General features: G+C 24.4%; 2 protein-coding genes across 3 annotated transcripts in view; one reads left to right on the top strand and one right to left on the bottom strand.

Moving 5' to 3' along the window:
- LOC129615591 (D-beta-hydroxybutyrate dehydrogenase, mitochondrial) overlaps positions 1–707 on the bottom strand; it is an 82,914-nt gene extending 82,207 nt beyond the window's left edge. Inside the window, exons 1-2 of one of the 2 annotated variants that reach the window (XM_055530860.1) lie at positions 586–707; positions 228–320 (exon numbers count right to left, since the gene is read on the bottom strand). In XM_055530860.1, the coding sequence (XP_055386835.1) occupies positions 228–251 (24 nt within the window). In that variant the 5' untranslated portion in view covers positions 252–320; positions 586–707. Of the gene's footprint in view, positions 1–227; positions 321–529 lie in introns of both variants that reach the window. The other variant, XM_055530859.1, reaches the window with a different exon arrangement.
- A 6,083-nt stretch (positions 708–6,790) lies between these two features.
- LOC129615620 (uncharacterized) lies at positions 6,791–7,397 on the top strand. The gene is made up of 2 exons (XM_055530902.1): positions 6,791–6,960; positions 7,038–7,397. Exons 1-2 carry the CDS (start codon positions 6,898–6,900, stop codon positions 7,395–7,397), a joined length of 423 nt encoding a protein of 140 aa, XP_055386877.1. The 5' UTR covers positions 6,791–6,897.
- Positions 7,398–13,203: the final 5,806 nt, after the last annotated feature.

The raw sequence follows: 13,203 nt of genomic DNA, 5'->3' as shown, positions 1-13,203 counted from the left end.
AATAAGAATAATAATATGTACTATGTGTGTATGTAGGTATAATGGCGAAATTATTTAATTTATTTCTCTTTTTTTTTTTTACTCTTTTTAATATCTAAATTTAAGAAATACGAAAAAAAATGAAAAAATGAATATTCTAGCGAAAATTGTGTGGGACGTGATTATGTAAAGAAATTTGAAATTTTTTTATTTTTCTATTTTGAAAAAAAAAAAAAAAAAACACTTACCGCCATATCTCCTAATCCAAGCATTTTGGAATTAATTTATTTTTTATTATTTAAATATTTAAAAAATTAAATATTAAATTTAATTAAATTGACCTGCAATTAAAGAATTTTTAAAATATTTTCAATTAATAATTTTTATAATATTTTTTTTTTTTAATTAATTTTCTTATACTATTTTTTATTAATAAAATTAAATTTCACTATTTTATAATTTTCGTCATTTTTCATTTTAATATTTTTTTTTTGTTTAATTTTAAATAATTCAATTAATAATTAAAATATTAAAAATTAATTTCACATACTCTTAAAAATAAAGTTTAAATAAATCATAAGAAGATGAAAAAATTTAATTTTTTACTTTTTTCCTTTATTTTTATTAACTGTAGCCTTAAATCAATACATTTTCCGTCGCGATCACCGACGCGGACTAAATTCGGCGGCAAGACTACACAGTACTTCAGTAGTAATGCGTTGATAAAGTGCCAAAAAAGAAAAATAAACAAGTAAAAACGTTTCAGTCGGTATAAACCGATTGAATTATACCCTGCACCTTTCGTTATTGTGTAGCAATTACTCGAACACGTGAAGACATTCTATAGAAACTTCACGGATATGTCTGACCTATTATTGGACATCCGACTGTCAAGTTTCATGAATCTGACTTTATAATTTTTCCAAATATTTAAAATTAGCTTTTACAGTTGTATGGCAGGTACCTGAACCTGTCAAGCAATTCCACTAAAACTTCGCTAATATATCTGATCTATAATTGGACACACAACTGCCAAGTTTCATGAATCTAACTTTATTACTTTTCCAAATATTTAAAATAAGCTTTTGGACTTGTATGGGAGCCACTCGAACATGTCAAGCAATTCCACCAAAACTTCAGAAATATCTTTGACCTATAATTGGACACACAACTGCCAAGTTTCATGAATCTGTCATTATTTTTCCAAATATTTAAAATTAGCTTTTGGAGTTGTATGGCAGGTACCCGAACCTGCCAAGCAATTTCACTAAAACTTCGCAAATATATCTGATCTATAATTGGACACACAACTGCCAAGTTTCGTGAATTTGGTTTTATTATTTTTTCAAATATTTAAAATTAGCTTTTGGAGTTGTATGGCAGGTACCCGAACCTGCCAAGCAATTCCACTAAAACTTCACAAATATGTCTGATCTACAATCGGACACACAACTGCCAAGTTTCATGAATCTGACTTTATTATTTTTCCAAATATTTAAAATTAGCTTCTGGAGTTGTATGGCAGGTACCCGAACCTGTCAAGCAATTCTTCTAAAACTTCAGAAATATATTTGACCTATAATTGGACACATGACTGCCAAGTTTCATGAATCTGACTTTATTATTTTGCCGAATATAAAAAATTTGCTGTTGGAGTTGTATGGCAGCCACCCGAACCGGTGCAGCTATCCCATTATAATTTTTAGAGCATGTGTAAAATGTAATTGGACACATGTGTACAAAATTTTATATTTATAGCTTTATTAGTTTTCGAAATATTTAAAATAAACTCTTTGAGTTGTATGGCAGCTACCCGAACCCGTTGTCCGAATTAGTCCAATAACAATAGGGTTCGTCCTTGGCACAAAAGAAAAAACTTGTGAAAGTTTGGTGTCGATAGCATTATTCGTTTTTGAGTTATCGTGCGATCGGACGGACGGACGGACGGACGGACGGACGGACGGACGGACGGACGGACGGACGGACGGACATGTCTAAATCGACGCAGAATTTTACGCTGAGCAAGAATATATATATATGTCCATACCGCAGATGACTCCTTCAAGTAGTTACAAACTCCATACCAAAGTTAATATACCCTTCACGAAGTGCAGGGTATAAAAACGTAAGAAAATAAGAATTTTGTACGTCTTTTGAATTTTTTTTTTGTTTTTTTTCATTTTTTAATGAAGATTTTTCTTTTTTAAAATCTTCATTTTTTTTTTTTTTCTTTATCAGTTGAATGATATATTTAATTTTTGTGGAATTATTATGGACATTCAGAGAAAAAATTCATACGTATTTAAATTAGCGTATTATTAAAATTATTAAAAAAATTTGGAAAACTTTAATAAAAATTTTGTAAAAGCTTTTTAAAGTTTCAATAATATTTTCCTATAGGGAAAAAAATTTAGTGAATATTCTAATGTTGTTGTGTTAGTATTAGTGAGATTACATTGCGTTAACTGTACGTAAAGCTTTGTTATTGATAATTCGAATAAAGTTATGTATCGTAAATGATTTTGTTTTTTCGGTTTCGATATAGTTTAATTTGTAAAAGGATTAATTTTATAGTAATTTCAGAACGATGTATTCGACAACTCGACGATTCCACGACTAATTCTTCTCGACAACTTTGTTCACACGCTTCTTTTTCGATAACTTATTCGTCTCTGCAAAACAGATATCCGAAATTTGGAAAAATCTAAAATGTGCCCCGCTAAAAATCTAGAGTGATCTTATTCATTAAGTCTCTTATTGAACTTCTCTTATTTTAATTATCAGTCTGATCGTGTATCTCTTTTACTCACTTTTTGTTCACTTTCTATGATCTTTTTTACTCACTTTTTGTTTACTTTCAAATTAGAATTCTCAATATTTTCTAATGGATATTATTACACTTTTCCAATTGCTCATTTGAGTGAAAGATTGCTCATTATTTCAATTGAGTTTTTGTATTTTTTCTCAAATTATTGAGTGAACGCTTCAATTTCAAAAACAAAGTGAATAAATTTTGTATGCATTTCAGAAAAAAATGAGATACATAATACCAAATAATTTACTCACTTGAAAATTATATTATACAATTATATGATAGTTACACACTTTCTTCTCACTTTCCGAGTAAAATAATAAGATAGACGATCAGGCCAGGCCCTAAGTCTCTAAAATAACTTGTGTGTTTTTATTTAATTATTGAATATTACTAAAAAATTCCGGGAATCAAAACGCCGCTACACCTAAGATGAAGAAAGCAGGAGACTTTTGGTCCTAAATTCGACATATGGTCCTAAATTTACAAAAATTTTTTATTAGTTAGTATACACATTCGTTATGCAAAATAAAGGGCTGAAAGCCCTTCAGACAATTTAATATTTTTTTTGGAAAAAATTTCTAACATGGAATTTTTCCATGAAGATATTCCCTATAATTTATTACTAGTTTTTATTTTCTTTGGTTAAAATCAGCTGCAATAAAATTCTACAAAAAAAAATCCCTCAATTAAATTGAAATTGTTATATCGCAATTTTCACAATAACATCCAAATAGTATTTACAATAAAAACTTTTAATTTTTTGAACTTTTCTAAAATATTACCATAAGCAAACATTGCTAATTTGAATTCAAAATTAATATTATACTTTTAGAGTATACCTATATAAAGGAATTACAAAAAAACAAAAAATTCAAATTCTATTTGTTCAGTTACTGAAATGTATTATACAAAAGGGAAGAAATTCGACCTTAGGTTAAATATAATTTTATATTTTCATTTTAAATACAAAAATTTTTAACACAATATTGGTGAAAATAATAGAAAAAATAATGGAATAAATTAAAAAGGAAACTTTATTAAAATATTTCGAAAACTTTTGTTTTAAATACATTTAAAATAATTTTATATAATTTATTATAATTTTTGAAATTTACATAGGGAGCACCTATGTATTAAATACGCAAATATCTAACAGTTTAAAATTGTAATGTTAAAATATGAAAACAAAAAAAAAATTTTTTTTTTATTAAAAAATTTTAATTTTTCATTCTCTCATGTCTTTATTGCTTTGTTTTATTTTTAAATTCGAACATAATAAATTTTGTCTTTTCTTATGTTTTCGTTTTTTGGTAAGAATTAAGCAATATCTAACTACAACTATACAAAATTGTAGAACTATACGTGTAACTCCTACAATGTAGATTAATCGCAGAATCAGAACAAATAATAAATTGCAATCGCGATGCTATGTAACGAGCCTCCGATGTTATAAGCAAAAAAAAGCATCAGGAAAGAAACAATATAGTGCATACGAGTATCACTTCCGTGTCCATTTTTCTATTTACTCATCAAAACAGAAATTTATGAAATTTAATTTTAACATACTTACTAATATTTAAAAAAATTTCTTTAAAAATAACTTTAATAGTACCCAATACTAATTTATTTAGATACAAATAATATACCTTAACCTTAAATATACCGAACCAAAAAAAAAAAAAAACAAAAAAAATGTCATTGACATTTTTGCTATATTTCAAGTGCACGCACGTGTATAATAATCACGAACAAAAAAAATTTATATTTAAATTTTACATTACAGTATTTTGTCATCAGTTCTTTCAATTTGTTCAATGACGTCTATTTACCATTTCTTATTTTATTAAAATTTGTAGTACAATTTAAGTTGAATTTTTATAAAAAATATTAAATTAAATAAAAATTTTTCAGTTAATACTCTGGTACCGTTGCATTATTCTTAAATGTAAAAGGTCTTAATATAAAAAATTTTTAAGTTATAAAAATTAACAGTAAAAATTTGTAAATTTTATTAATTAAAACGGGGCGAGACGAAGCTAATATATGGGATGAAAATTAGTTCATTTTAAAACGAACGTATATAAAATATGGTGCTAGATGAATAGGGTAGTTGAATCTTTGCCAGTCAAACTATTGCAGTGATTTTCAATAGAGTTTAGGCTTCTTTCAGATTTGTTTTATATTTCATGTCGTATCTTAAACAGATGATTGAGTAATTCAAAATAAATTTGATGTGACCGCAAGGCATGAGACATTCTTTTTCGCAAAACATGATCCACATGCTAATTTTATGTTCTAATGAGTTTAAAAAAAAGCCATGTCATCCCAACAAACCTATTTCTTGACAGTCTACGCAACTGTCTCCCGGCAATTAATATTAGCACTTAAAAATTCAGGTAAGAAATTTTTTTTATTAATTTGTTTTTTTTATAATTAAATTTTAAGCACGATTTTTTTTTTTTCAATAATTTTTATGAGTGCAATATAAGTAAATAGGAGGGAACGGAAGTTGAAGATTTCGTAAATTAATAGTAACAGGAATAGTGACGTTAAAAAATTATGTCAATATAATATAGAGTATTAGTGTTTCGTCATAGCTAAACTCTTTTCGCAAAATACAAAAAATTTACATAAAACGCACAATTTACATTTATCACGCATTTGTTTTCAATTCTTTTTTTTAGGTTGTTACATGTTACATGCAAAAAAATAAAAAAAAAACATAATAATAATAAAATAATTTTTGTCATTGTTAATTTTTCATATTTTTATTTTATTGTTATTCTTTTAATAAAACTAGGAAATGAATATTATAAGGTACATACATTTATTGTCAAGGTTCACGCCTCTAATATACATTCAAATAAGAAAAAATTGTTATCAAAATGCAATTAATCGCAAATTTTCTGAATAAAAAATATATTTATTAATATTATACGTGTTTGTAATTATCGATACCTTGTATATGCCAAAAATTGTGTTTTTCAAGACATATAACAAATATTATTGCTTTTTGATTTTCACTTATATGATTTACTGCAATTAGATATTATATTGGTAGTTTAAATCTTTAACACTTTAGGATTATTACTTAATCTAAAGCATTACTGAATAACTAAAAATCCAAATATTACAAAACACAATTTGGTATTATTTAGTACACTACTAGGCACAGACAATTAATTTGATATTAAAAAAAAATTTTCAAAATAATTCAAATAATAAAAATTCTGTTTCACCCACACCATAAAGGTCTACTTGAATAAATTTCCATTGCATTTAGAAATTTGTACAAGAAAGATATAAATAAATTCTTGTTTTCTGCGACATGTTCATCAAAACCATGTATAAATTGAATATTAATTTGTATTAGAGAACATAATTATTAAAAAAAAAAATTTATAAAAAAGAAATTCTACAAGGTGATTCAATACCCTTTATATGCGGTTATAAGTTATAAAATAAATAATGTTATCAGAGATAAGATATTTTGTTTTTTACCGACTGTATTGTGTATACAATAGGTAGGTTATGTGATGGCAACAAATTTTGCATATCGAGTTTTCGGTGAGAATTCCCTACTCCATGGTAAGGGAAGTGTAAATAAACTATTTTATGCAATTTCTTGAAATTTGATATTTGAGTTCTGGTTGTTACCGAAACTAACTGGCGAATTTGGGGTAGCATAAAGTGAAACTCTACTATGAGCCAAATTTACATTTTTCTAGGTATGTTAATTATAAGCTTACTAATGTCTCAAAAATTGAAAAGGAGTATTTGACAGACATTTTTATAATATTCTGTAACACTTTCACTTAACTAGACAATACACATTGCGGTCGATTATGTGCTGACCACATCAAATTTTTTTCCTTTGTTTCCTATATAATTGATTAGAAAAACTGTATTAGTAACCAATTCAATAAAAAAAATTTGTTTTTTTTTTTCTAATTAATAAAAATTGTGTTTTAATCACAAAACAGTTTGTCGGTCAACATTATAACGAATGGATTGAAATGTCTAGTTAAATATTATACCTTTGATTTAATTTTGTATAATTTTATTTTACATCTGCGATCAATAAATATTTGAAAGAAAAAAAAATGAAATATTTACAAGGATTCATTCAGATTTTAACAATAATTAATTTAATTTTAGTTATAAATGTGAGTTTATTAAAAAAATTTTTAAAAATATCTGAAAAAATTAAAATATTTATAAATTGCAAATTTTATTTTTATAGATAAACGCATTACGTAAAAATTTTACAACTTGTGATTTTGATTTAGAACCAATTGAAGATTATATAGAACATTTGCCGGAATTATGTCAAAATATTTATAAAGATTCTTCTTTATTGGAAGTTAAAGAGAAAGCAACAACAGAATCAAATTTATATAAAGAATATTGGAAGAAATTAAGTGATTATGAAGAAAAAAATAATAATGGGAAAGAAGAATATAAATTAAGATTTGAAATATATAATAAAACTGAAATTTGGATTTGTGATACTAAAGAAATTATAAATGAATATTTTAATTGTTTAATTGATATTAGAAAAAATATGATTACTGAATTAGATAATCAAATAAATCCAAAATAATAAATTCATTTTTTTTATTTTTTTTAATGAAAATTTTAATTAACTATAGATAATTTTTAACTAACAAGCTCATTCTTGGAATTATTCGAGTATATTTTTATTTTACAATGTAGAATTTATAATGAAATTCATTGAATAATAAAATGTATAATAAAATCAATGGGATTATGAAAAAATATTTCAAAAACTTTAAATTTTCTACATTGAGGAGCTCAAAATTTGTACATTATATTGTAAACCAAATACACACCTCATTTCTATGTAGTGAGAGACTCCCGTGAGCCAGTGAGGGCAGTCTATTCTAATGTATTATCGTTTCTGTGTCTGTAATAAAATTAAAATTCTTGTTTTCATTTTATTCATTTAATTTTTTGATTTTTTAATTTTTTCTATATTTTTCTTATCAATTTGTGAGCTCTTGATAAACAACTTGATGTAAATTTTGATAAAAATTCGATTATTCTGTTATCGTAAAGTAAACATAATAGTAATAATGTGAATAATATAAAAAATAATTAGAAAAGAATTACACATGGCTTTTAAAGGTCTTTTTTGTATTTCAATTTTAAAAACATTCTTATAGTTCACTTGTTACAATTACCTTATTTAAATACTGTAATATATTTTGATTAACTGGAATATTAGTATTACAAACAATAAATGATGTCAAAACCAAAAGGAAATAATCACTTAAAGTTCATATTGTTTATGATTGTTTCAGTGAGTATTAAAAATTAATTAATTTTTGAATATTTTAACTGCAGTATAACAGTTTGTCTAACAATATAAAAGTAGTGTGCTAACTCCTGAAACCTATTATAGTTATTTTTATTGTTATATTAAAATTTTGTTTGTATTTATTTTAAGATTATGCTATCATCAAAAATATTTTCATATCCAACTTGTGATTTTGACTTATCTGAAATTAAAGATGTTATATCCTATTTGCCAGAAGAATGTCAAAAACTTTATAAGGAAGCAAATAATAACAAAGAATTTGAGAAAGCAAAAAATGAATCAAATTTTTTTCAAATATTTTTTAATGGAATAACTGTTTATGAAAATCTAACAAATGAAGGTAATATTGATTGGTTATTTCGTCAAGATGTTTATTCAAAAGGAAAATTATGGAATTGTAAAGAAAATTTTAATATTACTGAATATTATGACTGTTTAATTGATTCTCGAAATAAAATGATGGATTATATACGGAAAATTATTCATAATGTATAAAACGAAAATAATTTTAATAAAATACAAAAAAAAAAAAATTATTTTAAAAAATTCTATTAAGAAGATTGTAATACTCTAAGAAGCGTTCGCTTAAAAACCTTTAATTCTAACTAACGGTCTAAGAAGTGTTCGCATTTAATTAAATTTAATAACAAAATGTTTAATTAAAATTGTTGGATTCAAAATGCCTTTCTCAATTGGTATGTGATGTTGTGTCGTGAATTTTGAAATGTAAATAAATATTTCCAACTGGTTTGGATTAAACTTAGAAATAACAAGTTTCTCGAATTATTTTTTTTGTACATATTTAAGATTTAAGAAATAATTTATTGTTAAAGATTTCTTAAGTTTTTGGGAGAATAAAAAAATATTGAGCCCAGCAATTCCTACGTATACGATCCGAAAAAAATTCTTGCTTAAAATTATTGAATTGAGTGTAAAATTTTTAATTTTGTTTTATTATTTTTTATATAAAATTTTTTTAGTGATTTAATCTAATCATATATTTTTACAATTCCGGGCCAATGTGTGCTATAGTATTCGAAAATCTTGAGCAAGAAACAAAATATTTTAAATACATAATTTTAAATATTTTTAAATATTAATTAAATTGAGAGAACAATAACTGAAATAAATAATAATGAAAATCAAATAAAAGGTTTCTGAAAAAGCACATTTCCATTCAACACAAAAGGGGTAATTAATTAATGTTTAGAATTTGTCGAAGAAAATAGATTTTTCGTAAGTAGGCTCATGGAGTGATAAATTTAAACTATCAGCATATTATTTTTTGTTCCGTTCGAAATATTATGGTAAAAATGAATAATATTTTAAAAATAGAAATATAATCTTTAAGAATTTTTTTTTTTTTTTTCATTTTCTAATTTGTTTCTTCTATACAAATAAAATGTATAAAGTAATAACATATAAATTATATAAAATTTATTTGATTATAATTACGCACATAGTGACTTAAATAAAATACACATATAATTATATTCCTATGTATATATAGAAATTTGAATAGTTAATTAAATTGTGTCAGAAATACGTACATAATTTTATATAAAAAATAATTTTACAATATAATATTACAACGTGAATGAGACATTAAACTTAAATATAACAATATTTTTTATCCAAATAATTTATTATTTCTTAACACATCGCAATCGATCGCATTGTCTCTTTTTTGATTTATATTTCAGAACTTCAATATAAACAAGTAAGTAACATATTGTTTAGTTATTTAAAATTTTAAGAAATCTTTTTAAATTAGCATCCCTCTAGTTATAGAAAAAACTAATTTAAAAACTCTAATTTTTTTTCTTAGTTTGTTTAATTTTCAGAGCTCGATTTTACTAAACACTTTCAATTATTTTCATATTTTCTGATTAAAATCACTCGGTACTAAAGGCCCTATTGCTGAGACTTAACGTGCCTTGAAAGCTTAAAAAATATCATTCTCATTATTTGCTAAGACTACAAGTTCATAATATTATTATAATAGCTTGGATACAGATATGCCAACTATTATAAGAGTGCCAACTGATTTTGAAAGATTTTTTGTTGCCAACAAATCAAAAGAGAAAGAAACATAAAAAATATTATTCCAAATATTTTTGTATAACAGATATCTAAACATTAATTTTTTATTTATTATACTAATTTATCATAACATTTTATATATCTTGATATATATTTATCTCATGCGAGAAAAATATATTTTTTATTTCACTTAAACTATGAAAAAATAAAATAAAAAATAATATTATTATTATAACATTTTATATCTCTTGATATATTTTTATCTCATGCGAGAAAAAAATATTTTAATTGTTTGATAGAAAATTTCTTCATTAAAATTTTAGAATATATTTTTATTTTTCTTCTTTTTATTCTTGTTCAAAATAATATATTTTGTGATAACACTAATTTTACGCACATATATATGTATGTATGATAGATCTATATATGAGCTATCATATAAAGCTATATTTATGAGGTTAATGTATATATACAATATACATGCGCTTATAGAATTAGAATATTGTATTTTTTTTTTGTGGTGAAAATGCTATTAAATAAATTTTAGAAAAATTCTTATTGTGACAATAAGAAAACTTGCCAATAAAATTATTATTATTTTTCTAAAACTTCTGGGAAATGAGAGCATAAATATTTATTAACTGATTGTGAGTATAATTTTTAAGATCAGGCTTCAACAATACCAGCAAATCGTCAAAATTCTAAGAGTTCAACTATGATCACAAAATTGTATTATATTGAAATAAATATTTAAAGAAAATTTTCATAATCTTATTGGTCGGTTATGTGTTGTTCACATCAAATTTTTTTTTTTTATACATACGTAAATTGTTAAGTTATACGCCCTTTTCAGCCTTCAATACTTAAGCCACATAATAAATACTATATAAATATTTTCATTAAGACTTAATTTATTTTAGCAAGCAATTGAAACAATTTTTATGATAAGTGATATTGTAATTAACTTTTACTCTTAAGTCAGTAACCTTAATTAGGAATAGATAGCAAAAATTATATTAAGGCATTCAAACGATATATACATAATAATATTTACGCAAATATTTTATTAAAATGATTGCATTATATTACGTTTACCGTACATCATTTATAAGTTAATTATATTGGTTATCATATCAAAAAATTATTGGAATTATATCAGTTATGAGTGACAAGAACAATATTATTAATGATGTTTTAATTCGAAAATAATATTCTGGAAGATATTTTTCCGTTTGACTACAAATATATATTTTGAAAAAAGTAATTAAGTTCATTACAGAATAGCTAAAGGGGCCAGCTTACATTATTATCAGAAAGGTAGCTGCGGTTTGTCAAATCTGAAGGAACTACAAGATATCGTCGGCTGAGAAAGAAAACAGCGTATAACATTTATACGTCGTTATCCGATTTTATCACCATTGGATTCTCCATAGTCGATTCTATAAGTTGAGTTACTTTATATTTCTCTAGCTTTTCATTTTAACATACTTTTTAAATAAAAACGAAAATATTGTATAAAGCATTTTTAGAAACTAATTAATAACAAAATAGCGTAAAATGCGTTTACTTTGTTTTATTGCCAAACCGTAACTTTTTACAAAATTTAAAATAACGTAATGAATTCTTACACTATTTTGGTAGAAAATTTATCATTCAGTTGTTAATTTCAATACCAAATAAAAAAGTGTATGTTACTTTTACACGCTTTTTAAATTTTAATAAAAAAAATTTTTGCAATAAACTGAAAAGTAAAACGGTGTAAGAATTTGATACACTGTTTCATATTGTCTTATACACTACTTTAATTTTGAATTTTGAATCGTCTTCCCTGGCAAACAATGCAATAAAACAGCGTACAAAACAAACGTACATATGTACATTATACTTGTTTAATTTTGTTTAATTCTATATGCATCTTCATGTATAAGACAAATATTTTTAACAAATAAGTATTCTGTTGGATTTTGTTGATCAGTACAGAACTTAAAGTTATAACTTTTTTAATAAGTGAAGCAAATAATTAATAATTTAAGGCAAAATTTTATACTCACAACAATTAAAATAATTTTGTTGTGTTACGTAAAAAGAAAAGGAATAAAAATTTTAATGATGAAGAAGTGGTAACGTTTTTCGAGAAGTCACCAGAAAATTCTATTACACACTTTTCTTCTGGCTCTGATGACAATTATGAGCCTAGCAAGAGTTCAGCATCTGAAACGGGTGAAGCGGAACCAGAAAAACTTACAGAATGTTTTATAGACTAAACGTTTGATAATGAAACCATTACATCTACATCAGCGGAAACACTACTCGAAAAAATTTTATAAAGTACTAATCTAAGTGAAAATGTAAAAAAGCAATAAAAAAAATTAAAAAAGAAAGAATTCAAAGCAAAAGAACGTTACAACGAAATTTGCAACTGCCAACACAATTGCGTTGAAAAATTTCCTTAAGATGCAAGAATTAATAGTAATAATTCGTATTGAAAGCTGGGTGATTATGGAAAGAAAAGATTATTTCTAAAACATACTCTCACACACAAAGTATATACAAGAAAACGACCGCGAATGTCTCGAAAAAATTTTACGCCTTGTTATACATTGTATGGTAAAACCGTTTGCAAGAAAGCTTAACTTAAGCACTATAAAATACACATAAAAGTTGGCTAGCATACTTATAAAAGAATCTTTAATACAAAATTTAATAACTCGTTTCATGTGCGCAATATGAAAACATGATCAATCAATCTTAGTTAGAAACATTCAGTAGCATTTTATCAAAACTTGGCAGAAAAAGCCTCATCTAAAAATAATTTATCTAAATTAAACGAACCAAGCTATTCAGAAGACGAGATTGAAGAGCTATAATTAAATTTTAGAACTAAGTTTCAAAATTTCAAGTAGAAATAATGTACATTTGAATTATCTTTTATGTTAATATTATTTATTTTTGTTTACGACTTTTCATGTTACATTAATATCGATAAAAATACCTGTTTATATTTTCATACGTTGAGTTAAAGTAT

The sequence above is a fragment of the Condylostylus longicornis genome, unplaced genomic scaffold (genome assembly GCF_029603195.1).
Source record: "Condylostylus longicornis isolate FDR11 unplaced genomic scaffold, ASM2960319v2 ptg000137l, whole genome shotgun sequence".
Taxonomy (NCBI): Eukaryota; Metazoa; Arthropoda; class Insecta; order Diptera; family Dolichopodidae; genus Condylostylus; species Condylostylus longicornis.
The sequence above is the reverse complement of the archived record's forward strand: the minus strand, read 5'-3'. Positions and strand labels throughout refer to the sequence as shown.